This window comes from Trachypithecus francoisi, unplaced genomic scaffold, assembly GCF_009764315.1.
Source record: "Trachypithecus francoisi isolate TF-2019V2 unplaced genomic scaffold, Tfra_2.0 Lachesis_group14, whole genome shotgun sequence".
In the NCBI taxonomy this organism is placed as follows: domain Eukaryota; kingdom Metazoa; phylum Chordata; class Mammalia; order Primates; family Cercopithecidae; genus Trachypithecus; species Trachypithecus francoisi.
This window is the reverse complement of record NW_022681459.1, coordinates 27,488,560-27,516,241: the sequence shown is the minus strand read 5'-3', so window position 1 is coordinate 27,516,241 and position 27,682 is coordinate 27,488,560. Positions and strand designations below refer to the sequence as shown.

Here is a 27,682-nt window from a genome sequence, read left to right as displayed (position 1 = left end):
TCTCCGTTCTATAACATCAACCTTGTTAGATTGCACATATGAGTTAGATGATGTGGTATTTGCCTTTATGTGCCTGGCTTATTTCACTTAATGTAACGTTCTGCAGTTCATCCATATTGTCACAAAGGGCTACAGTTCACTCTTTCTTAAGGTTAAGTAGTCTTAAGGCTGAAGGTCCTTATTTTGTTTTATTTTTTATTTTTATTATTTATTTATTTATTTTGAGACAGTCTTGCTCTGTCATCAGGCTGGAGTGCAGTGGCACAATCTCGGCTCACTGCATCCTCTGCCTCCTGGGTTCAAGCAATTCTCCTGCCTCAGCTTCCCGAGTAGCTGGGACTACAGGCCTGCACTACTACCCGTAGCTAATTTTTGTATTTTTAGTAGAGATGAGGTTTCACCATGTTGACCAGGATGGTCTCAATCTCTTGACCTCGTGATCTGCCCGCCTTGGCCTCCCAAAGTGCTGGGATTACAGTTGTTTTATTTTAACTCGTCCCTTTTTTTGGTAACCATTGTATATGTATACCACGTATTTTTTAATCCATTCATCTGCTGGTGACCACTTAGCCACTTGATTCCATATTTTGGCTATTGTAAACAATGCCACAATGAACATGGAAGTGTAGATATCTCTTCAACATACTGATTTCATATCCTTTTCATATATACCCAGTAATGGCATTGCTAGAAAATATGGTGGTTCTATTTTTAATTTTTTTGAGGAAGCTCCATATTGTTTTCTATAGTGAATATAGTAACTTCCTTTTCTATCAATGCAGTACAAAGCTTCTCTTTCCTCCATATGCTCACCAATGCTTGTTTTTTTCATGTTTTGGATAATAGCCATTCTAACGTGTGTGAGATGATACCTCATTTTGGTTTTTTAGTTTGCATTTCCCTGATAACTAGTGATGTTGAGCATTTTTTTAATAGACCTGTTAGCCATTTGTACATCTTCTTTTGAGAAATGTTTATTCAGGTTCATTGCCCATTTTTTAATAGCTTCATTGAATTTGCCTATTTTCAAATCAGATTGCTTTCTTGCTATTGCATTGTTTGAATCCCTCATATATTTTGGATAGTAACCTTTTATCAGATGTATGGTTTGCAAATATATTGTCTCCTTCTATATATAGATTGTCACTTCATTCACTCTGGTGATTGATTTCCTTTGCCGTGCGGAAGTTTTTTTAGTTTGATGTAATCCCATTGTTCTATTTTTGTATTTGTTGTCCATGCTTTTGGGGTAATAACCAAAAGTCATTGCCTAGAGCAATGTTAGGGAGATTTTCTCCTATATTTTCTCCTACTAATTTCATAGTTTAGGCCCTTCTATTAAGTCTTTAATCCACTTTGAGTTTAATTGTGTATATGGCATTAGAGACACCATAAATTAGAGATAATGACCTAATTCCATTTTTCTGCTTGTGGGTATCTAGTTTTCCCAACACTATTTACTGAAAAGACCCAGTGTATGTTCTTGTCTCCTAACTTTGCCCTTGTCTTCATTTGGACCTTGTTTAAGAAATTTATGAGCTCATGAAGATGCATTCCTATTTTTTTCTGTATTTGTTCTGTGTCTATATTTTTACTGTTTGCATTTAGGCCCTCAACCCCCACTGAGGTTCACAGATATAATTAAGGTGGGGTCCACTTTCTTTTCTATCTATATTGAGTCAGTTATCCCAATATTTATTAAGTGACCCATTTTTCCTTCTCTCCATCTACCAAGATACCATGATGATGTTGTCAGAGGCAGTCTTCGTTCTGTGAAATGTATTAACTACCTTTTTATACCCTTGTCTCACTGTAACATATTTCCGCACTTTACTAAAAAAAATGCAGCCTCTTCAAGTCAGTTATTATTAATAACCAAGCTTCTCAGGAGCAATGACCTTTTGTAAGCCAAAGTCATGAAAAATACTTCTCAAGTAAATAGTCTGCTATTACTAATAATCCTCATAAAGAAACTATTGGAAAAATAAGCTAAGTTTTAAAATGAATACCAGTGATTTTATGAATCTTGTTTACTTCTGTTAAGCCTGGTTGTCATCGCCTCTGGTTGGGGTCACATGGCTTTACTTCCATCAAAAGTCCGTATAAACAAAAATGAAATAATTGTACCTCATCTAGATGATACTTTTCTCTAACTAAATAGTAAAACATGAGATATGTTTCATTTCCTTGATGCCATGTTGATTCAAATGGTTTTTCTTTTCATATTAAAGAGGCAGAAAAGTAACACAGTTTTATTACAGTCTCCTGTATGAAGCTATTACTGCTCTCAACCAGGGGAAACATAACCTATCATCCTCCTTGGACTATGGTGACTCCAGTTGTTCACATATAGAAGTTGTCATGAGTTTTTAAGTTCTTGGTCATTTTAATCTTTAAAGAAACTATCTCAACATAATGTGATTATGGCTTTACAATACACTCCGTAAAAATAAGTTTAAAGAGACATTTCATATGATTGAAGACTAAAATGACCCCAAGAAATTATCCAGTTCTTTCCACCACATTCCCCTTCAGGTATCTGGTTGACAATATTGCAGGGCATCCATTTTTCTAGAAAGTGCTTTGAAAGGAGACACTGCCATGCTTCTCAGAGCGTGTTTTACTCTTTTACACCCTCAAATTTCAAGTAGTTTTTTTGTATCCAACTTGCATCTTTTGCGTTTCTCTTTATTATAATGCTCCTTTATGCCTTGGGATGTCTTTTTTCTTGTTCCTAAAACATTTTGGTTTTTTTTTCCTCCCTTGGACTTACTTAATAATTTTGAACAATTTTTAGGAAAAAAAGTTATTTGCCTTCCTTTTATTTCCTTCTCTCTCTCCTTTTTTTTTTTTTTTTTTAAGACAGAATTTCACTCTTGTTGCCCAGGCTGGAATGTAATGGCATAATCTCAGCTCACTGCAACCTCTGCTTCCTGGGTTCAAGCAATTCTCCCACCTCGGGGTGAGCCACCATGCCCAGCTAATTTTTGTATTTTTAGCAGAGATGGGGTTTCGCTGTGTTGGCCAGGCTGGTCTCAAACTCCTGACCTCAAGCAATCCTCCCACCTCAGCCTCCGAAAGTGCTGGGATTATAGGCGTGAGCCACTGCACCCAGCCCCCTTACTCTTTATGTTGTTATATTTATGACTCTTTACCTCTTTTCACAATCTAGCAGTCTAAAATAAGCATCCTGTAGAAGAACTACTTTGTTTAAAATCATTGTAGAAAAATTAGCTACTCTTATCCCCGATATATTCCAAATATCAGAGATAACAACTGAATTTTTGCTCAGAACCCTAGCTGAACTTGGGCCAGCTGAATGAGCAAAAACAACCAAACAAACACAGCTTATTTTTTTAAGTTCATGAGCAACTATTTTAAAATTAATCTTTTTAACTTTTTCCCTTGCTTCTTTTTTATTCTTCTATCTTTTGCTTGCTCTGAGGGAAAATAACAAGATATTGTTCATCATGTATAGAGGGGTATAATTGAAAGAAAACTCAGCACGAATTCTATTCTAGTCACAGTCTCAGTTGAGTTAAAGTAATGTGAATGGATGATTGAAGTATATGGAGGCAGTGTCACACACAGACCTGGTTTTGTTATTAATGGTGCATGCATGTTTGCTGTAGACGAAACAAACTGTTATGGTTGGGTTCTTCAAGAAGTCGACTCTGAGATGGATGCTAGTGTGCAGGATGTTTATCAGGGAGTATCTTATGACCAATACCCAAGGAGGGAAGGACAGGAAGAAGGACCGGGCCAAGAAAGAGTGAACTGGGATGCAGGTGAATGACAGTGAACTCTGGAGCAAGAACAGTCCTTCAGGATTGTCCTGAGTTTGGGCAGAATTGCTCCTCAGTCAGTCACTGGATTGAGGACACTCCAAAAAGAGCCTGTCCTTGGGTGAAGTGGGCCTCTGCAGCTGAGACAGTCTCTGAGGTGAGGTGGCCAATAACTTCCAAATGACATCACCCCCTGAATTGGTGGTAACATGTCCTTTCTTGAAAGCAATCTGGTCAGTGCAACTCCTCCCACTTACGTAGATGTCAAATGGCTGTAGATGTGTATCTTAAACACCTTTTCCCAAACACTTTTTTTTTCATTAAATTGCTCCCACTGGCCGGGCACGGTAGCTCACGCCTGTAATCCCAGCACTTTAGGAGGCCGAGGTGGGTGGATCAACTAAGGTTAGGAGTTTGAGACCAGCCTGGCCAACATGGTGAAACCCTGTCTCTACCAAAAATACAAAACTTAGCCAGGTGTGGTGGCGGGCACCTGTAGTCCCAGCTACTCGGGAGTCTGAGGCAGGAGAATTGCTTGAACCAATTATGTCTCAAAAAAAAAAAAATTGCTCCCACTTTCTATAATGACATGAGTCCAATATGTCCAATTAGAAATGAGAAATGTAGGCCGGGCACGGTGGCTCAAGCCTGTAATCCCAGCACTTTGGGAGGCCGAGACAGGCGGATCACGAGGTCAGGAGATCGAGACCATCCTGGCAGACAAGGTGAAACCCCGTCTGTACTAAAAAATACAAAAAAACTAGCCGGGCGAGGTGGCGGACGCCTGTAGTCCCAGCTACTCGGGAGGCTGAGGCAGGAGAATGGCGTGAACCCGGGAGGCGGAGCTTGCAGTGAGTCGAAATCGCGCCCAGCCTGGGTGACAGAGCGAGACTCCGTCTCAAAAAAAAAAAAAAAAAAAAAAAAGAAATGTTACAGTATGTCATAGTGTATTGTGGTGTAGTTCATAGCTCAACTGGACCTTTGTCATCAGAACAAGTTTCAACTCAAAAAATCTCTTTAGTTTTGTGAGTCCTAAGAGGTTTTTAAAAATTTGTTTGGGTAATACTTGTGCAACTGCTGTTAATAAGATCAAGTAATAATAGGATGGTCACTGCCAGCAAGGTGTTGGGGTCTGTGGGAGACCCCACAGACAAATGATGGCAGCAAATGTCCTGGGTGAGGGGCAGCAGAGGGATCGAAGCAGCAGCCATGACACCTGGCGCAGGAGAACAGCAGAGAGACAAAGAAGAGAAATGTGGACATCAACACAATACCATCAGAGAAATATGCAGTATGTGTTTTAGGAGGAGAGGAAGTGGACATTTAGCCAATTCTGGGCATAGGGTAGGCTGAGAAGTCTTAAGGAGCCAAAAAAGAATGTCCAAGAAAGGCTGAGTTGAATCTCAAAAGGGTCAAGAGCCTGAAGCGGTTTCCAAACGCAGGGAACAATTTAGTGTAGTTTTGCCATTATAAGATGATCGGAGTGAGAATGGGGCTCGGACAGGGCGTGGGGACAGAGGTGGGTCAGGTGCAGTTGCTCACATGCAAGAGCCCATATGGCTGACACAAAGGATACCCCCAGTAAGCGAAGGTCTGCATCTGCACAGAGAGGACCAGGCCTTGGAGAGTTAGCACACCCTACTGGATCCTAAAGGTGGCGGAGCAGAGGGAAGTGCTCACAGCAATGTTTTAGAAACATTAATCTGGTTGGGTTGTGTAAGATATATCACAATGTAGAAAGATTAAAAAAAAAAAAAAAACAAAGAATGACCAGTTAGGACACAATTGAAAGAGTTGCAATTAAAAAGGTGATAGTACTGTGTTTGGAAAAAGAGAAACCACACACAAGACATGTTGAGAATTGGAGTAGACAATACATAGCAACCCACTCTCAGCAGCTGGACACAAAAAGAAATGCACAACTAGGAATACTTTTATTATTCGAAGCTTCTTGCAACCAGAAGATTTTGCTATCACTACTAAGAACAGAGAATTGAAGAAGCTTAGATTAAAGGGAAACTTGCTGTGTTTGGTTTGGGATTAGAGATGCTTCTGAGCCATCAAGATGAAGATATGGACATACTACTGAACAAGCAGGCATGAATCTTGAGAAGGAGTTTGTGTTTGAAAATTTAGATTAGGAGTCAATGGCATTGAGCTGACAGCTGGGGCCAAGGAGGTGCTGAGACCATCAGGGAGAGAGAAGGAAGAACAAGGCCAGGTCAGGACACTGAGGAACAAGTGTTCCATTAGTGTATGTTTAGGAAGAGACATTCCTTTCCGTCTGAATTGTTGAACTATTTATTTACGGTTTTCAATTTCGTAATCCAATTTTGTAATGTGTGGTATGATTCTTCAAGTGAATGTGATATCCACCTCATTAACTTTTGCCATGGGGTCTGTGAATTCTCATAAACTCTTATAGGGTACTTGTCTATGTTTTAGACGTTTAAAGTAAATACACATAAATGAACAGAGATGGTGACTGATAGGGTTTGGCTGTGTCTTCACCCAAATCTCATCTTGAATTTTACTCCCATAATTCCCACGTGTTATGGGAGGGACCTGGTCGGAGATCATTCAATCATGGGGACAGTTTCCCCTATACTGTTCTCATGGTAGTGAGTAAGTCTTACGAGATCTGATCGTTTTATCGGGTGGTTCTGCTTTTGCATCTTCCTCATTCTCTTTGCCTGCTGCCATCCATGTAAGATGGGACTTGCTTCTCCTTGCTTCCCGCCATGATTGTGAGGCTCCCCCAGCCATGTGGAACTGTAAGTCCAATTAAACTCTTTCTTTTGTAAATTGCGCAGTCTTGGGTATGTCTTTATCCACAGCGTGAAAATGGACTAACACAGTAACAAAATTGATTATTTTAGAGAATATATTACTTGCCCATTTAATTAACTTAGAAATAATTTCAAATCACATTTACTATAAAAATATTGTGTAGTTCTAATAATTGAACAAAACTAATACTGCATTTTCCATATTAGAATCTTTATTTTGTAAAATAAAGAATAATTCTACACAGAAAAAACAATATGCATTATGAAATAATACCAGGAAATAAAATAATTCAATCCATTGTTAAAAATTATAATATAATATGAGGAAAGATTTTCATCACAGCAGTAACTATAGCAGACATAATGTTCTTCTATTTTATTTCATTTAATTCTCAGTTCCAAGATACATGTGCAGGATGTACAAGTTTGTCCCATAGGTAAATGTGTCCCATGGTGGTATGCTGCACCTGTCAACCCATCACCTATGTATTAAGGTGATTTCATTTCATTCATCACCTAGGTATTAAGCCCAGCATGCATTAGCTATTTTTCCTGATACTCTCCCTCCCCCTACCCATGCTTTCACAGGCAGGCCCCGTTGTGTGTTCTTCCTCTCCCTGTGTCCATGTGTTCTCATTGTTCAGCTCCCACTTATAAGTGAGAACATGCAGTGTTTGGTTTCCTCTTCCTACATTAGTTTGTGGAGGATAATGGCTTCCAGCTCCATCCATGTCCCTGCAGAGGGCATGATCTCATTCCTTTCTATGGCTGCAAAATATTCCATGGGGTATTGGTACCACCTTTAATCTCTTGGTACCCACCCTGAGTGAGAATTGTGAAACGTGGCCTGTATGATTTAGTTGTTAGTATGGCTATGTGGTCAAAAACTCAAAAGATAACAGTGTTGGCAAGACTGTATGGAGAAAATGGAACCCTGTACACTGTTGGTGGGGATGTAAATTGGTATAGCCATGATAAGAAACAATAGGAAGTTTCCTAAAAAAAAAAATCATATGATCCAGTAATTCCACTAGTGGGTATATATCCAAAGGAAATGAAATCAGTATGTTTAGGGGGTACTTGCGCTCCCACGTTCACTGCAGCACGATTCACAACAGCCAAGACATGGAAACACCCTAAGTTTCTACTGGTAGATGAATGGATAAAGAAAATGTGACATATACACACACATGAACATTATTTAGCCTTTCTTGTTTGTTTTCTCCAAGTCACAGCAGGTTCAGTGACCCAACACTTTCTGAAAATAAGGAAGACGTGGATGATTGGGTCCAGCTATTTTTTTTCTGTCCATGGGGAACATGTTTTCTTAGAATGGAGAATGTGGCCAGAGCAAACTTTGGTCTACTGTTTTTACTTATAACTCCTCCCCTACATGAGTATACTTCTCATTTCAGTACTCCTTAAATAATTCAAAAGATGTAAATGTATCAAAATACACCCAAAACTCCTACTTCATTGATCCACAGAAATTCAAATGTGGTATTTCAAATCTATGTCTAGAGAAAAATATATACTTGAAACATTTTTTAAAGTATTTTAGGATTTGGGCTGTTACAAATATGCCCAAGACACAGTTCTTTAAGGAAAGCTTAAAGATAGATCCTAAAAGTCATCTCCACCACACTGCAAGGACAATGCCTTGTCCTTCCCTGTCCTTCCCACCCAGAAGTCAGGGCCAAAGAATTCCCTGCTGGCTCACTCTTGCCTTTTTTGCCTATGTCAATGTCAGTTAGTATCAGCTCATATTGAACCCCCCGGGGAGCTTGGAGTGAGAGGCTAAGGGAAACTAGTGGAATCTAAGTTGATGTGACCCATGCAGCCTCTGGTTTCTTTTAGCACCCTCCGGCTCCAGCAGTATCTTATTACATGCTCATCATATGTCTCTGCACCTTGGCCTCCTGCCCTTCCTGCTAAAACAGGTGCAGGTCACAGGACCAGCAGCCTAAGTCATGGTGAGCTAGGTGCATCTCTGGCTGCTGCTGGTCAGAAGTCACTCGTCTCAGGGAAACCAACTCACATAGCAATTCAGAGTTGGCACAAGGACCATACCTAAATAAACAAGGCCAGATATTGACTCAAGCTCCCCAACTGGCCCTGCCAGCAGAGGGGAGAGTTGGCGCAGTAGTTAGAAGCCTGCACATTGTGCACATGTACTCTAGAACTTTTAAAGTATTAAAAAAGAAAAGAAGAAGAAGTCCTTGGCCCCTAGGCTAATAAGACTATGAAGAGGAGCTTCTCTCTTATTCTTGCCATGTTGTCATTATTAAGTCCTGGATGTGTCTGCCCAATCCTCTTTACTAAGTCATTCTTAATGAATTCAGGATTGTCTAAAGTTCAGAGTGTAAACATACGTTCATCATCACCTCTGAAAGTTTTATTCTAAAAAACATTATTCAATCAAAATGAACAAGGCGGCGGGGCTTGGTGGCTCACACCTGTAATCCCAGCACTTTGGAAGGCCGAGGCAGGTGGATCACCTGAGGTCAGGAGTTCGAGACTAGCCTGGCCAACATGGTGAAAATCCGTCTCTACTAAAAATACAAAAAAATTTAGCTGAGCATGGTGGCATGTACCTGTAATCCCAGCTACTTGGGAGGCTGAGGCAGGAGAATCACTTGAACCCAGGAGGCGGAGATTGCAGTGAGGTGAGATCATGCCACTGCACTCCTGCCTAGGCAGGAAGAGTGAAAACTCCGTTAAAAAAAAAAAGAAAAAAAATGAAAGACAAGGCACTATTTATCCCACTAGTTGTGGGAAATAAAAACGATAAACTTGATACATCTCCTGCCCTCCTGGGTCGCTCTACTTAAGAAAATGGATGTGTCCATAAATCACTATACTCACTTGAGTCATAAATGTGATAAATTTTGTACAAGAGTTTTGAACAACAAGAGTGAGTAGAGGAACCGTTTACTTGTGTTGTGTGTACATTGTGGAGAACTATATCAGACTGGGTGGGCAATCTAAAATTTAGGAAAGCTGAATGATATAAAGTATCGGAATTGACCAAATAACCAGTCTTATGGGTGATGAGATCATGAAGGCATATCCTGGACTAGAAAATCCCACCTGCTCACAGCCTCGTCATTTTGGAGTCACAGCTTGCACTGAAATGGACAGTAAATAGCCCTATGGCTGTGCAGAAGAGCTACTTTCTGTCCATTTCAATGCAAGCTGGTAATGAACTGCGTTTCATTATCACCTTGTTACACATGAAGAGATAGAATCACAGAGTTAAAGAAACTGGATGAAGGTAACACTGCTTATCACCCAAAATTGATGAGCGCCCCACCCATGATTTTATCAATGTAGTATACTACTCTTCTCTACGAGAAATCAAAATATTTTCCCCCATGAAAAAGAATATACAATTAATTTTAAGAGACATGACACAGAAATATATTAGTCTGATCTATATTCTTGTTAAGGGTTTAGATAGAATAAGAGTCAAAATTGACAGTTGACAGTATTCAATGGCTCTGAGCTGCCTAGAAAAAGGACCCCTGCCATTATGTTAGAGTGAAATACACAAGCCTGGTAATAAATGACCTTTATCAGATAGTTACGTACTTCTTTTAAAAAGGGTATGTCAAAAGCAGTGCATGTCATATTCAGGATTTCTGCTCCTATATATACAAGCTTTTACCATCAACAAGATTCAGATAATTTACCTTATTTAGGCAATATCGTTAATCAGGTAATCAGTGTGTCTCAAATAGGAGGTACAGCTTTTCCAAAATCATGACAAAAGTTTTCTAATCATTGGGGTTACTTTGTGCCATCGATTTCATGTCTTATGAATGTAAAATATAAGACTCCAGATGCTTTAAAAATTGTTTGCATTTGTATGCAGCAGACTTGCAACTCACAGCTGATGCAAGCAAGGCAACTTAAGCAGTGAAGAAAGAATTGACATGATTGGCAAATAGGTCTTGTGATTTAATTTACATTAACAATGATGTCATGTGCATATTGACTTAATGTGTCCTTACATAATGTGGCAAGCAGAACAACACGTAGCAAACCTAATTTTGACATTCTTCTGGGAAAAGGACTTTTACCTCTAAACTTTTCTTTGATTTTTATTTTAACCTTTTTGGAAAGGATTTTTTTTTTTTGTAGATATGTTTTAAAATATTTTAAATGTATCTTTTTTATTTAATATGTTAACCATGACTTATAATTTGGAATGCTAATTAAGTATTACAATTTTATATTAGTTACAAAAATGCTGACTACTAAGGGCAATGTGCTTCCAAACAAAATGTCATCCAACTACAGTGTGTGTTGCATTTTTGTGTCTGTTCTTTATAATTTACTTTTAGTTTCTCACTCTCCTCCTTTTGCTTGCCAATTGTGGCTTCTTAGTAAGCCCTCTTCAATGTGCCTGAACTCCCAGAATCTGATTTAGGCCAAGATATGAGATAACTGAGAGTGTTGTAATGATTTAAAATAAGATGTTCAAAGCACAGGATTATCCTCGGAATAATGTGTATGAGATTTAGTGCATTAGCTTTCTGACACTGGTTTTTCAGTGCTGTGGAAGTGTAATTCCTGATTTTCAGCCCCGTTGCTTTGTACTAAAGTAATGATAAAAATATTCCTTAAATACCATAAATTGATGAGTTGCAAATATTTTGGAATTATAGAAAGCATAGGGTTTTGGTTTTCGTTTCGGTTTTAATGCTGATTCTTCTATAGCTACCTGTTACTTCTGTTCTTGAAAAATTGTATGCACATACATTTCCTGTATTCTATAACTCTCTTATGTTCTAAAGGGACATTCTACTACTTTACAACTATTTACAACCTACACTGTATCGTGTTTTCCTTATTTATTTATTTATTTATTTATTTTTTGAGATGGAGTTTCCCTGTATCTCCCATGCTGGAGTGCAGTGACATGACCTCGGCTCACTGCAACCTCTGCCTCCTGGGTTCAAGCAATTCTCCTGCCTCAGCCTCCCTAGCAGCTGGGGCTACAGGTGTGCACCACCATGCCCAGCTAATTTTTTTTGTATTTTTAGTACAGACAAGGTTTTGCCATGTTGGCCAGGCTGCTCATGAACTCCTAACCTCAGGTGATTTGCCCGTCTGCGCCTCCCAAAGTGCTGGGATTGCAGGCATGAGCCACCATGACTGGCTTTCTTATTAAATAGCTAGATTAAAAAATATGCTATGTCATACCTTTCTTTCTTGATTTGGAGAAAGTAAATCCTTATGTATTCCTTCTCCCTATTGTAACTGATAGAGAAAATTAGACCAGTAACTTTTCAACTTACCTGTTTTTTCCTCATCTTAAAGGCTTGTGAAATAGAACAAATGCTAAGAAACTGATAGAGATGTATGACCGAGTTTGTGAATTACTGTGTTAACTCATTCAGAACTCAAGGCAGCACTCTATTTCATAAATAAGGAAGCTGAGACCCTGAGAGGGTTCAGTAACTATAGTAAGTAGCATAGCTGATCTTAAACCAAAGTAGTCTGGCTCCAAAGTTTCTTATCTTAGAAAAATTGTCTGTAATTCAGATGGCAAGCACCAAGCCAAGGTTTGTCTGAATATGCTGACAAGAAGGTCTTTATGTCCAAGAACTCAAAGGGGAGGAAATGTCATTATTTTCTTTAATAAAGCATGGCAATTTAGCATTAATAATATTTACATGTGTAGTGAACATTTATGCCACTTGGGGGCAAGATTTAAAGAAATACAAGCACCTTTGGTACAACATGACATTTTCTCCAGCACATTCCAACTGAGAACATTCATACCTTAATCTGACCCGATTCTCTCCTCCAGCACTGGATAGAACCTCATTCTGAGACCTTTTCTCTTAGCATCAGGTCAGCCCTTTTCAGTCTCAAAGCTCTGACTGTACACTGAGAATCCACAGCAGGATTGACGTTGAGTATGCTTGTTGGTACCTTTGGCCATTTAAAAAAATGAATTCCCCTAATAAGACCTAACTTGAGCCACCTAGTTCTTCTACCTCCGGCTGTATTTGAAATTTTGAGTTCTAGCTCCCGACTGCTTTTGAAAGCAGACAGCAGTCATAGTGATAATACGAAATAAGAGAAGTGCCATGGCTGCATTTCCTTGCTGTCTGCTGCCTATGGCTGTGTATGGAAGCTCCACTGGCAGAGGCTGATGGGTTATGCTCATTGCTACGTGCCCAGCACATTCACTGCTGCCACACACATCCCAGGTGCTCAATAAACATGACTTGATTGAATGAACAAGTAAGTGAATGAATGGTTTTCTATTAAAATTTCTCAGCCGGATCCCTTACCTCTTCCTTAAGCTGATAGTAGAAATGGACTTACAATTGTTGAATAAACTGCAGACACCTTTAACAACTTCATTAGGAAAAACTCCTAGTCTAATAATTGGTTTATATTAGATTATCACATGATGAATCATCTTAGTTTGTACTCTTAGTCATTTCCATGCCCCTGCATACAAATAAACCTTTTTCTTTCAAAGAATGTATGCACAAACACAGAAAAAGGCTTACATTACAGCCTCTGATATTAGCCATACTGACATGATTTAAGCCCTCCGATAACAGTTAACTAGTTCTGAGACCAAAAGGGCAATGTAACATCTTTGGGTATCACTCTTCCCATTTGTAAAGTAAGGCAATAAATAACTAATCTTTCAGGCTGATGAAAGAGCATGTTACTTTGCTCATGATCTGTAACTAACAAGTAACAGGGTTCAAATGTGGTCCATCTGACTCCATTTTAACTATTTCAGAATGGTAATACCCTATGACCTCATCTAGGAGGGCACTGAGGAAGTTCCCGAGGCAAGATGGACAAATAGGCATCACTCAGCAAAACTGAATCAGGAAAGAGCTTTCCAGGCTGAGTTTGCCTGCAGTGTCCATGGTAGCCCAGGCTGAAGGCTATAACCCGACCTCCTTAGCAACATATCAACTCAAAAAACCTGCCATGGACCAGTTCATAATTAAAAGTTTCACACACAAAGTGTGAAAAACTAAGAGACGCAAAGTAAAGATGTAGTTTTTCTAATATGAAATAAGAATTTATAATGAATGGTTGTTATTTGTTGGACATAAAAAAGAACTTTAACAATAAAATTGGAATATTTATTTTACTTTTATTTTTTAGTTTTTAGTTTTTTAGAGACAGGCTGGAGTCACCCAAGCTGGAGTCACCCAGGCTGGAGTGCAGTGGTACCGTCATAGCTTACTGCAGCCTCGAACTCCTGGGCTCAAGGGATCCTCCTGCCTTGGCCTCCTCGGTAGCTGGGACCAGAGGTGCACACCACCACAGCTGGCTAATTTTTTTAAAAAATTTTGTAGAGATGGGGGGGGTCCCATTATGTTACCCAGGCTGGTCTTGAACTCCTAGCCTCAAGTGTTCTTCCTGCCTCGGCCTCCCAAAGTGCTGGGATTACAGGTGTGAGCCACCACATCCAGCCAAAATTGGAATCTCTGCTTCTTCAGTGGGTTTAGAATATTCCTGTTTACAAGGCAGGAAACAATTAGAAGAGGCAACAGTAATTGCAGCGTCATAGTCACAAAGCAGGAAAGAAACCTCCTCTTGTATACATCAGTTTAAAAGGCTTTGAAGGAAAAGCAAACCTAAATCCCCCTTTAGCACTATTTACACTACAGAATATAGTCTGAAATATTTTCATTCAAAAATAATTATTAAATTTTTAAAAAGTTTGTTGAACAAAATTAGGTTAAGTAACTTGCTGAAGTACAAATTGAACGATGCTTTTTATTTAAAATGATGAGAAAATTCAAATAATGGAAGCATAATTTCAAATTGGCTACACTTCCTGTATTTCTATGCTGTGTCTATGATTGTCTATACTACTCTTTCAGTGCCGTGTACAGGGTTAAAGGAAAAGAAATGTAGAATAAGCACAGTTGGTTATTATCTTCCCTCTGTTACTTTCTTTTTTCTTGCAGTTCCACCTTTCATACAACCCTTTGAGTTTCCAAGATTCTCCATTGGGCAGCGGGTCTTCATCCCGTGTGTCGTGGTCTCAGGGGACTTACCCATCACCATCACTTGGCAGAAGGACGGCCGGCCAATCCCTGGGAGCCTTGGGGTGACCATTGACAATATTGACTTCACAAGCTCCTTGAGGATTTCCAATCTCTCCCTGATGCACAATGGGAATTACACCTGCATCGCCCGGAATGAGGCCGCCGCCGTGGAGCACCAAAGCCAGTTGATTGTGAGAGGTAAGCAGAGGAACGTGAGCCATGTGGCATCCATAGAGTTGATTTAACAATGGTTTAAGATGATGGGGCTTGAAATATTGTGAAAATAACTAGAACTTTGAAATTCAGTCTTATTTCACTAAAAAAATACAACTCTGGAACACAGCCATGAATTCCCCTAAACTCCAAGATAAGGCTTTATTTACTTAAAATATGTTTTAAATAATTAATAGCTAAGAAGGTGGGAGCCATAAGGTTTAATTTATGAAATAAGGCTTCCATATGCTAACCCAATGAGTTTTGAGGACTAATATTGATGAGCTTTTGCTTTATTGTATTCATATCATATTTTAATAATATTTCTTATTTCAATAAATGGCTTTTTAAAAATATGTGTCAAAGCTATATCAAAGTTTTTCTAAAGAGCCATAAAATAGCTTTTCATAATGTTTGTTTGAGTTTTAGAAATGTGATTTTCTTTGACCATCTATTCTACTTAGCATTAAATATATCATTATTTTGGAAAGCCATTGCAACATTTTAAAATTAAGCAGAGTGTGGTCGTATTTTTTCAAAAGAATTAAAATAGCATAGGCTAACGTTCAGAAAACATTGGCAGTAATCTCATTACATCTAAACTGTAAACGTTAGTCTTATTTTGAACTTCTATTCAAGTAACCAAATTCCCATTAAGGCTCACACTCTTCATCTATGAAATAAGCTGCTAGTGTTCTCTAATGTGTATCAAACAGAGATATTCTGTGATTTTTAAGATTCTCCAAGAGTACTGTACATTAATCTACCATTACAATATTCATCCACATTGCAAAAGTAACTGTAGGAAGTTAAAGATTTATATTGACGATGATTATTTGCATTTTAAAATTCCCCAAATTGTGGTCTCAGAATAGTTATTAGGAGTGGGAGGATTTCTGTAATTTCCCAGAGAGTGGAGATAGCTCTTTCTTGAACAGGAGATTCTCATGTCCTTCCTCAGTCCTTAATCCTTGTCCCCTTGATAACTCTTCTACCTTTCCGACTGGGGAGAAATGCACTTTTTATCTACTTGTCAGCAAAAGGAAGTGACACAGACTTAGAAGTCATAGGAAGAAACTAACTTTGTATTTCCAAGAAAAAAAAAAAGGCCCCAAGTGAATAATTTAGAAAATATATATTCAATTAGACACAAACTTAACATCCTCATGACATTTTTCTCATTTCCACCTTGCTCTTTGGAGTGGAAGAATTAGGATACTTGATTTTTTCCCAAAATTTGAAAGATAAATAAAAGGGAGCCAACGCAGTATCTGTTTCCCGAGTGTTTTCTTATAAGCAGAGTTGACTCTTGGGTTTGTGAAGGGCAAAATAGTACATCAGCCTACTTTCTATGTAATCTGCTCTGAAGGATCCAGGTCAGGAATCTGAAATGTCAGATAAAAATGTGCAGGGATGCGTTTTGTACCACTTGCCCTTGCAGAAAAGGCAACCAGAAGTTTTTAACCAAGACAAAGGTCAGATGAGCTGAAACTGAGCCTAGCTATTTGGGATAATGTAGCTGATCATGACATGATTAATGTCTCCATGTGATTGTTCTTCAAATATGTTAAATAAGCTTTAGTTAAATTAATATCAAATCACCAGTGAGATAATGCAGCCTAGAGGAAGAAAATGTGCCTCACAAACAGGTCAGTGTGACTGGAGAAACAGACAGGGACAAGGTGGTGTGTGGTTCTCAATCTAGACAGTTCTGTAGAATTTCCTGGGAGATTTAAGAAAACACTGATGTGCATTTTTTGGTCCCAAACTACACCAATTAAATCATAATCTTTAGGGGTAAATCCATCTTCCAGATCTCTGGGGAATTGTTCTTTTTTCCCAAAAATGACTAGTTAGTGATTCTGAAACTTTCCTGTACATTCAGATTGCATAGGGAGCTCTAAAAAGGCCCTGATGTCCAGGATGAAGCTCCTACCAATTAAAGAACCATCTTTGGAGGTGGAACCGAGGCATCAATAATTTGTAAAATCCACAAGTTTATTCTAATATGTAGCCAAGTCTCAGTCCCAGCCCCCTGAGTCATTAGAACATGCAGCCATTTTAGAAGTGTGAATTTTTTTTTCTAGATTAAACAGTTGGCACTGTTGACTGTAACCACCACAGCACCATGGCCTGATTTATCTTTTTAGTTATCACACTAGTAGGTATCTGAAGAATGGACTGGGCTAGAAAGCAAGAAGAGTAGTTAACAGGCTATTTCAGACATTCAGGCAAGATAAAAATGCCTTGGATGAAGATGGTAATGTTAAGGTTATGAGAAGCAGTGGAATTCAGAATCTATTTTGGTGGTAAAGCAAACAAAACATGCTTGTGGAGTGAATGTTGCAAATGAGATAAAAAAGAACCTTTAGTGGAATCATGGTTTGCCTAATAACAAGGTGAACGAAAGTGTCTTTAGCAGAAGCAGAGAAGAAATGAGGAAGAATGGTTTTGATGAGGGGAATGATGGTCAGTGATATGGGAGACGCGCCTGTCCTAGCAGTCACTAGAGCACTCCAACATTTAAGGCCCTGGAATAAGAGGAAGAGGAATCAGCAGAAGAGATGAAGAGGGAAAAGGAGCAGCTTGTAAAGGAGGAGAAAATCCAGTGGACTGTGACACTCTGGAAGCAAAATCGGAACTAAATTGAGAAAGAGGATATTAAACAGTATTGAATCCTGCTGAAAGTAGACAAAGAGGAAAACCAAGAGTTGGTCACTGGTTTAGGAAGATGGATAGTTTATGACCTTTATGGCTATTGTTTATGACCTGGTGTCATTGCAGCGAGGGCCTGATTAGAGGAGCTTCAGAAAAGAAAGACGGCCAATGTGCAGGAACTCAGAAAACACAACTCTTTTTATATTTTTAGGAATTTTGCTATCACAGGAGGTAGTAAAATGGAGACAAAGTTGGAAATGGACATGTGGCAAGGGCGGGAGTTATTTTTAAGACTGGATACTTTACAGCATGCTTATATGCTTATGAGAATCAGCCAGTAGAGAGGAAAAAAATATGTGGCAAGATAAAAAGGAGGTTATTACAGGGTCAAAGTCCTTGAGTTAGTGAATGCAACCAGAATTCTTTGTACCGGTGCAGTAGTATGTTCAAAGTAGTATAATAACCATGGTGTGAAGCTCCACTAAGTAGCACCAACAGAAATGACTGAACATTTTAGGGAGGAGGAATGTTTTGGGTCAAAGAAGTAGAAAAACAAAAATTATCTAATGGGACCATCACAGAGTAACAAGTAACACATTTATCCTCCTACTACAAACTAACTATAAATTGGACTGATATTGACAAATTCTCTCAGGAACAGAAGGAAGTGCATGCAGTGAGCTCCAAATTCACCCCAGATAGCTGCTTGGGATACTTTCTGCACATGACAGGGAGTGCAGAGCCCAAATAGATCACAGTGATTTTGGCAGGTGGAGAAAACAGAGAGAGAAATTGAAAGATACTGAGATGATTACTGGGTATTGAAGGACAAACTACTGGAGATTAGGGAGCTATTCAAAGAAAGATCTCTAGAAATCTGTACAGGGCTCCTTTGCAGTTTCAGCTGAATACTGTTATTCGCATGCAAAGGGTGCTAGTAGAAGTTGCACACTGCTTGGGAATGCTGGAGTTCTAACTAGCCAGAATAGGGGAATTCAGTTGGAATCTCAGAAAGGCCACCTACTAGGAGTCGAACTAATCTAGCCAGGGTTACTCTAGGCCAGCCCTAAAAAGCCTAAGAAGATTCTTGACGAGATAAAACTTCTCCACTAGTAAGTTAATTGTGTGCACGAACAACATTTGACACTAAAAAGGAAGACAACAAAATCCAGACCCCCAACAGCACAGCATATTCACAATGTACTGCATTCAGTACAAACAGGCACACCTTATTTTATTGCACTTTTCTTTTCTTTTTCTTTTTTGAGACGGAATCTCACTTTGTCACCCAGGCTGGAGTGCAATGGGCCGATCTTCACTCACTGCAACATCGGCCTCCTGGGTTCAAGCAATTCTCCTGCCTCAACTTCCTGAATAGCTGGGATTACAGACATGTGCCACCATGCCCAGCTAATTTTTGTATTTTTAGTAGAGATAAGGTTTCACCATGTTGGCCAGGCTGGTCTTGAATTCCTGGCCTCAGGTGATGCACTCCATTCGACCTCTGAAAGTGTTGAGATTACAGGAGTGAGCCACCATGCCCGGCCACACTTTGCTTTATTGCGCTTCCCAGATACTGCATTTTTTACAAATTGAAGGTTCGTGGCAATCCTGCATCGAGCAAGTCTATGGGGACCATTTGTTCCAACAGTATGTGCTCACTTCGTGTCTGTATGTCACATTTTGGTAATTCTTTCAACATTTCAAACTTTTATTATTGTTATGTCTGTTATGGTGATTGGTAATCAGTAATCTCTGGTGTTACTGTTATAATGTTACTATTATAATTGTTTAGTAGCAATATGAGATGGCAAACTTAATCAATAAATGTTGTGTATGTTCTGACCACTCTACCAACCAACCATTTCCCAGTCTCCATTTCTTTTTTTTTTTTTTTTTTTTTGAGGCGGAGTCTCGCTCTGTCGCCGGGACTGGAGTGCAGTGGCCAGATCTCAGCTCACTGCAAGCTCCGCCTCCCGGGTTTAAGACATAACAGTATTGAAATTAGGCCAATGAATGGCCCCACAGTGGTCTCCAGTGTTAGAGTGAAGGGAGAGTCATTACGTATGTCTCACTTTAAATCAAAAGCTAGAAATGATTACATTTGGTGAGGAAGGCATTTGAAAGCCAAGATAGGCTGAAAGCTGGGCTTCCTATGCCAAACTGTTAGTCACATTGTAAACACAAAGGAAAAGTTCTTGAAGGAAATGAAAAATGCTACTCCAGTGAACACGCAAATGATAAAGTGAAACAGCCTCATTGCTAATATGGAGAACGTTTAAATGGTGTGGAAGATAAAGTACAAACCAGCCACCACATTCCCTTAAGTTAAAGCTTGATCCAGGGCAAGGCCCTAACTCTCTTCTTTTCTATAAAGGCTGAGTGATGTGAGGAAGCTGCAGAAGAAAAGTTTGACCTGGGGTCATTGTAAAACTCAGCACATTGTTTGATAGTCTGGGTTACTGGGAAGATTTGTAAAGACTTGATCTAAAATAAATTAGCTGTTGTCTTGAGGAAAATATAAGAAAACAAAAACAAAATCCCAAAAGCAAAAATCTCGTAGCTGTTATGTATGAGCCAATAAGAGCCAAATCTCATAGCTCTTATGACAGTGGACTGATGGTTTCCCTGATATCCTGCTCATTGGAGTGACCTTGGCATTGATGAGGCTGTTAGAAATAAAGCATTAGGCTTCATGACAGAGCACTTCTGCTGTTTGCTTCCTGTTGTGGTCTTTGCACCACTCACAGGAAAGCACCAGCACAACAGTTCCTATTTGTGATTCCAAAGGAGTTTCGTTTTCTCACCCTTTTTTATATCTTCTGATGAGTCCATGGTTTCTGACTTTTAATGGTGAACTGCCACATAGAGAAACAAACACATTGGCTGAAATAGTAGTTGACTGTCAGTTGACAGGAAAAATGAAAATTATAGAAGGTTTCTATTTCATTGTCATCTATTGATCCAATTTTTGATAGAATTCTCATGCTATGATTTTACTTCATTCATCCTTACCCAAAATATTTCTTAAATATCTGTTTTATAATAGATATTGTTCTGAGTGTCGAGGATACCATAGTGATTAAAATAAAGACACCAAGTCTCTGCCCCATAAGGCTCAAATTCTAGTGAAGGGAAGAGATAATGAACAGACAATGTCAGTTATCTGCAAGGACTATGAAAAATAAACATGTGGTACATGGATTGAGAAAGACGGGGATGAAAATAGTGTTTTAGGTAGGCTGGGCAGGGGAAGGCTTTCTGGAGAGATCTTTGGGCAGAGACTTGACTGAAGTGAAGGCGTACGACCCAGGGAATTGTAGGAAGTGAGCTTCAAGCGGAGAGACCAACAAGTCTAAAGACAGTGTGGAGTGAGTTTTGTGTGTTCACAGCACAGCAAGAGGCCCAAGGTGCTTCCTGTTGAGTAAGAGAGGACAGAAAGTGTAAGGCAGAGAGATAAGCAGGGGCCAGGCCATCTATTCTCAGAATGATGGGAAGACATCGATTTAATATTCAGTGTCGTAAATTAAATCTTACCTAGACTTTGGCCAAGTCCCATCTCAACTAAATGTCACCGAGTAGAGAATGGTGGTATTTATCCACGCACTCCCTCCCACCTCCACCAAATGGCATTCATTAAAACTGAATTTCTGCCCACGTTTACAGCTAGGGAAACCTAAATTAATTCTTTGGAAATATATAGCAACTTAGAAGCCATGGCTTCCAAACATTAGACGCTGGACTACATTTAAAACAAGAAAAATGCCTGTCTTATTATAACCATAGTATTCTTTATTTAAAAATAAAGCAACAACAGAAGTAATCTCCCCCTCCAACACACACAAAATAAACAGATAAAGCCAAAGACCTCTATATTTTAAACAACCCTCATTTTAGGCAACATCAGGAATAAACTTCCTCAAAGAAACCTATTTGAAACTTCAGATACTCTCAGCCTATGTGGATCCCATGACAAGATATTGGTATTTTGGAATATATATCAAATTGTTCTTTTTGGAGAGACAGGAGTGTTGGTTATGTGCATGTAATTATGATTCACAGAAGTGTTGGCAAAGTTAGCCATATTGCCTCTTGGAGATGTGATATAATTATGTAGTTGAACCTATTCATCTCTTTAATTACTCCTCCTCCCCACCAGAAAAACCGCTCTGTATTAGTCCATTTTTATGCTGCTGATAAAGACATACCCAAGACTGGCTAATTTATAAAGAAAAAGAGGATTAATGGACTCACAGTTCCACGTGGCTAGGAGGTGAAAGGCACATCTTACATGGTGGCAGGCAAGAGAGCTTGTGCAGGGGAAATCCCCTTTATAAAACCATCAGATCTCATGAGACTTATTCACTCTCACAAGAACAGCATGGGAAAGATCCGCCCCCCCATGGTTAAATTACCTCCCACTGTTTCCCTCCCACAATATGAAGGAATTGTGGGAGCTACAATTCAAGATGAGATTTGGGTGAGGACACCACCAAACCGTGTCATGCTCTATTGGAAAACCAACTATATTGGCAAGCAGGCTCACCACAATATACCAAATAATGTGTTATACTAATAAAAGGAAATCAAAATATCATCTTTAAAAAAGGAAACCAACAACTTTGGGGAATTATACAATAACCCAGACACGATAGAGTCCTGGTGGTGTTTTTGTTCTATCATAAGTTTTGGCCCAAACGACAGCAGTCCCAAAGGCTTCAGTCCTTCCATCTCAGGCTCTGTATCTTGTTGGCCAGAGTCCTCCTATGAGGCTGTCTTCTGCTGTCCCTCAGATGGCACTTATGGTACTTCCATTGGATCCACTCTTCTCAAAGACCTCGGGCTTTGGGGGTCACCCTGATCTGAGTTATTAACTTAGCCATGCTCCATTTCCCTAGTCTATAAAACTGAAGTAATAATATTCATTTATTCATGTGTCCTTTCAACACGTAGTTGCAGAGTGCTTTCTGTACTCCAGATCTGTGCTGTGGGCTGGGCATACCATGGTCTGTGAGAAATGAATGGTTCTTGTTCTCATAGCGTGCACAGCCTAGTATGGGAGACAGACTATTAAACAGAAATACCAAATGAGTGTAGTAAAGGTTATGGTAAGTGATCAAGGGCTCAGAGAAGCACTTAATCTTATCCACAGCATCAGGAAAAAATGTGCCTAAGTGATTGCTAAGCTAAGATGCAAATAGTAAGTGGGGACTTGTTAAACAAAGATATGAAGAAGTCTGTGTGAAGACTCGGTAGCAACATCGGTCTTGGGGACTGGATAATAGACAGGGTTTTAGAATGGTTGGGGCAAAGTCTGCAAGAGGAGAATGTCACAGAATGCAACTGGAGACCAAGGGCTCAAGTCATAAAAATCCTTTAAAATATCCCAAGAGTCTGGATTATACCAAAGGGCCATGGGAATATGGGATGCTTTGAAGCAAGGAAGTCACATCATCCAATTTGTGTCTTAGATCCTTTAGGTCACTGTGTGGAGAATGAATTCAAGTGGGACAGTTGGTGGCAGGTAGACCAGTTAGGAGGCTGAGAAATCTAAATAAGAGACATATGGGCCTTATCCTAGGTTGGGTTCCCTTGAAAGTAGAATGTGAGGTACAGAATTGGCTGGCAGGTTATTTATTTGGGATGTCATTCCTGGATCCCAGAATGGAAAGAATGAGATCAGAAAGGGAGAAAAAAAATCAGTGAAAGTTACTTTAATGAGCTGGTTGCTGCTATGGGCAACTGGAGCTCATTCCTACTGGGAGCCCTCTAAGGAATCACGTAGAATAGTGGTTCTTGAAGTGTGATCTCTGTACCAGCAGCCTCAGCATCGCCTGGGAGCTCATTAGAAAGGCAAAATCCTGAGTTCCACCCCAGACCTACTGAGTCAGAATCACTGGAGACAGGGTTCAGCAATGTGTGGTTTAATCAGCTCTTCAGGTGATTCTGATGCCCTCTAATGTTTGAGAAGCGTAGGCATAGAGCAGGCCTCATAATTGCCCCCACTGGATCGGAGGAAAGTGAGGCAGAGATTTTATACCCTGACTCCTGTCCCTCAGTGATGGACAATTGTTTTTCACATGTCAGGGTTGCACCAGTAAGGTGGGTAAAGGCTCATGACTTCTGAGAAGGCCTGAGACAGCAAAGGGAGGGACCCATCCCCTTAGTGCAATGTCCTGGCAAAGTGTGTGGAGGTGGAGCTGTCCACCAAGAGGTGCTGAAGCCGGGTGGACAGGGGGGCTGTGCCCCTTTCCCACATAACCAGACTACTCACTGTGACTGGGGTGTGGCAGTGGAGATGAAGAGAATTTGAAGCTACATTTTCAAGAAATAATTATCAGTATCTGATAAAAAAGAAATAAAAGAAGAGGATATGAAAGGAAATTCCATTTTTCTTGCTTGAGGACCTTAATGGATGGTGGACAGGAACAGGTACCATTTTGGAAACTTGAGTTAGAGGTACCTGTGATATAAGTTAATGATGGGGGAATATGGTGCTCTACACACCAAGAGAAGATGAAGGCAATCGTCATGATGGGAGTGGGTGAAAAAGCTCAGGAGGTTTGTTGAGTAAGATGTGGAGAAGATTGAAGACAACACCCTGAGAAGCAGGAGAGGGCCATAGTAGGGGATCCTCTCTTTAATAAGCAAACAAAGTAAGAATTGTCTTGAGGGCAATTCTGGGAGGGGTCAAAGGATGGAACTAGGAGTACTTGAAACCCACTGAGTCCTCAGGAAATGCTCACTTTTATTACTAAGTGACTCCTTGGGGGACTCCTGGTTCGTTTAGGACAATTTCTTAGGCTGCCATTTTGTAGAAAAAAAATATGTAGGTCAAATATTAATAGTTTCTTTAAAAAATATCTCTACTTTTAAAAAAATAAACTGCTGCTTACTTTAAAAAATTGGTAACTCTGTTGTCCCTAGGGATAATAGTCATTCCTAGTGCTTAGAGCATACGAGGATGATGTCATTAATTACATGTTAAACACTGGGTCCTCATTCAGACACTCCCCTGCCCTGGAGTTTTAATCTTAGCTGGTGATGGAGCTGTCTCAAAGTGATGGCAACCCCCAAGGGACTGTATGCCTGTTGTCTTCCCATTAGGCTCTGGGCAGGCAAAGAAATTTGTTTAGAAACTTATTACAACTTTTCCCAGGAATCCATCACCTCTAATTTTGCCAGACAGAACTCAACCCAAGCATATTCTTAAGGTGTCGGATCTGAGAAGTGTGGCCTCAGGTCTTCTTGATGTAAGTACATGGATGTTCCCAGTCTTAGAATTCTTATTGTAACTCACAAGTTCATTTTCATGAAAGGGACCTACATATTCACTGGTACCTGATAAGAAATCACTTAGGGATTGAATATTTAAATTCATGACAGTCTTCTGTCAAAATCTGAAGGAAATGTATATGATTTGGCTTATTCATGCACTTAGTAAAATACAGCATTTTCCTCAAGGTGGTCTCAAGTTGCACGGTCTATCAGCCAAACATCAAATATCTGAACTATTAATTATTCTCTTTGCTATAAAAATTAAGAAGTTCACTTACTGCAGAAGCTTCTTTCTTAGGTCTTCATGTGACTGTAAATCACTGGGGTATCTGAAGACAGAATTCCAGTCTATGAGGAAAGAGGTGCACATGGGAAATCCCCTGGCTACTCCAGGGTCAGAAACAGTTTTCAATGATATAGGGTAATTATTCTAGTAATTTAGGGAACATTTTCATCTGTAACTGCCTTATACTTACAATATTTCAATAGTTGTTTCTCATATAAACTTCTTTGATGAGATTTTAAGGAACATTTTTTTAGATTAGAATCAAATTGAGGGGAGGGGTAATGGATCAATTATAATTAGACGTGCTTCCAGAGGGAATGCAAGAGATTTTCTACCCTGTCCATTGATGAGCAATTTCTTGCTCTTGGCAGAACTTGAGCCAAATGGAGCACAGAATGTGGATGGCTGCAGATTTCCCTTCCACCTGGGGAGAATAATTTTGGCATGATGTCTTCAACTTTGTCACCTACTCTTGAGGTTGATTGGTTACTTTTACTAGAAAACTTAGCTCTATATAATCTCTACCATATTTCTTAGAGATAATTGCCTCACCTAGAGATAGTCATTCCTTATTATCTTATTTTAAATATATTTTCATTTTCTTAATTACATTTTGTCTCCAAATACCATGAAGTATTCTACATGAAGTAACATTGCTTATTAGTTAAGCAATATCTCAGCGATTCATTGGCTGTGTAAATTATTTATTTCATTTGCAAGTTGGGAACCTTGCTCATTAAGAATATGTCGGGCCATGCGCAGTGGCTCACGCCTGTAATCCCAGCACTTTGAGAGGCCGAGGCGGGTGGATCAGGAGGTCAGGAGTTCAAGACCAGCCTGGCCAAGATGATAAAACCCCGTCTCTACTAAAAATACAAAAAAATTAGCTGGGTGTGGTGGCAGGCGTCTATAATCCCAGCTACTCAGGAGGCTGGGGCAGAGAACTGCTTGAACCTGGGAGGCAGAAGTTGCAGTGAGTGGAGATCACACTCCACTGGAGCACTCCAGCCTAGGCAACAGAGTGAGACTCCATCTCAAAAGAAAAAAAAAAAGTCAAAGACAGACATACCTGCGTTCACTAAATTAACCAGCACTCTTATAGCAGTTAATGTCTCCACAGTTCTGAGAACTTTTCTAATCTTAATTTATTTGATCTTATTAGCAGTCCTTAAAAATGAGTTCCATAATTATCTCCAATTTTCAGATAAGAAAATTGAGACCAAGAGCTATTTTATAGTTTGCCCAAAATTACCCAATAGGAAATAGCAGAGCTGGACACCAAGCCAGTGTGTTTAACAGTTGGCTTTATGCTGGTAGTCTCGTGCTTCTTCATGTGTAAATCTTTCTACAGAAAGTAAGGCTAGAAAATTAAAAGCAATGATTTCTCCAGAAACACTGTGGTGAATTCCGTCTCTGGCTGCTTCTTGTGTCTTGACATTTTCCCTTCCTCCTTGGTTATTTTAAGGTCAAAGTGATCTTCAGCTTGGCTCAGATCATTGTAATGTGCTTCTAAGCCCCTTGCTAACTTAGGCCCTCACCATCTTCTCAGTCTATCATATGTGGTAGCTAGAGTTCCTATCTACTTATAACATGTAGGCTCACATTTATGTCTCAAAATTAAGAATTCCGGATTTTGCAAGGCTGATGAGATTAGCCTTACCAGGAATTTCCAAGTATTTACTATATGGTGTAGATAATTCATCTCCTCTCACATAGTTTATGACTGCCTCATTGAAAGTCTACCCTGTAGTGAATGGCTGATCTGCTGGGAAAGATTAGGGGATTAGAATACTTTCATATGCTACCTTTCCTAGGAGAATGTGTGTGTTCTTCTCTCTAAGAGATATGATACATATTAAAATCCTAATGGCTTGGCTCAAGTAATATGCTTTCTTTTGGGAGATGTTTTAAGTGAAGTCGTGTATATGTTTTAGGTAGGGATGGGTGTTTACAGCACCTCACAACATTCACCAGATAAGCAGTCACTTATTATCTTGTTTTTTATAGACACACTAGAAAAGCTTTATGGTACCTCACTGCAACTGCTCTCCAGAGTCCCCCTTTGGCCCGCCGTGGTGCTGACATCAGGCATAACGCACTATGTCCTCACCAGAATTTTGAGAAAAGTTCAGCCCCACATTGTATTCTTTTTTTTTTTTTTTTTTTGAGACAGAGTCTTGCTCTTCCCCCAGGCTGGAGTACTCTCGGCTCACTGCAAGCTCCGCCTCCTGGGTTCACGCCCACATTGTATTCTTGATTGCCTTTAGGAGGTGCCTATTATTTCTCACTTTATCTCCTGTTAGAGGAAAAATCAATATCAAGTGCTTTGACCAGTTCACATCCAAGATGAATACTTATATTGATAATTACTATTTGAGGCACAAATATATATTTGATCTGCCTTTTTTTTTTTTTTTTTTTTTTGAGATGGAGTTTCACTCTTGTTGCCCAGGTTGGAGTGCAGTGGCACAATCTCAGTTCACTGCAACCTCTGCTTCCCAGGTCCAAGCAATTCTCCAGCCTCATCCTCCTGAGTAGCTAGGATTACAGGCATGTGCCACCACACCCAGCTAATTTTGTGTTTTTAGTAGAGATGGGGTTTCTCCGTGTTGGTCAGACTGGTCTCAA

The 27,682-nt window shown here is 39.6% G+C and overlaps 1 protein-coding gene and 1 long non-coding RNA gene across 2 annotated transcripts in view; one reads left to right on the top strand and one right to left on the bottom strand.

The window, feature by feature from the left end:
• The window catches only part of DSCAM (DS cell adhesion molecule), a 341,028-nt gene that overhangs the window by 24,262 nt on the left and 289,084 nt on the right, over nt 1-27,682 (top strand). Inside the window, exon 5 of the mRNA XM_033232515.1 lies at nt 14,539-14,817. Within this exon, the coding sequence (XP_033088406.1) occupies nt 14,539-14,817 (279 nt within the window). The remainder of the gene's footprint in view (nt 1-14,538; nt 14,818-27,682) is intronic.
• Nucleotides 6,953-7,131, bottom strand: LOC117095803. The gene is made up of 2 exons (XR_004442188.1): nt 7,091-7,131; nt 6,953-7,056 (listed from the first exon to the last, which is right to left on the bottom strand). It is a non-coding gene; the product is annotated as an uncharacterized LOC117095803 (long non-coding RNA).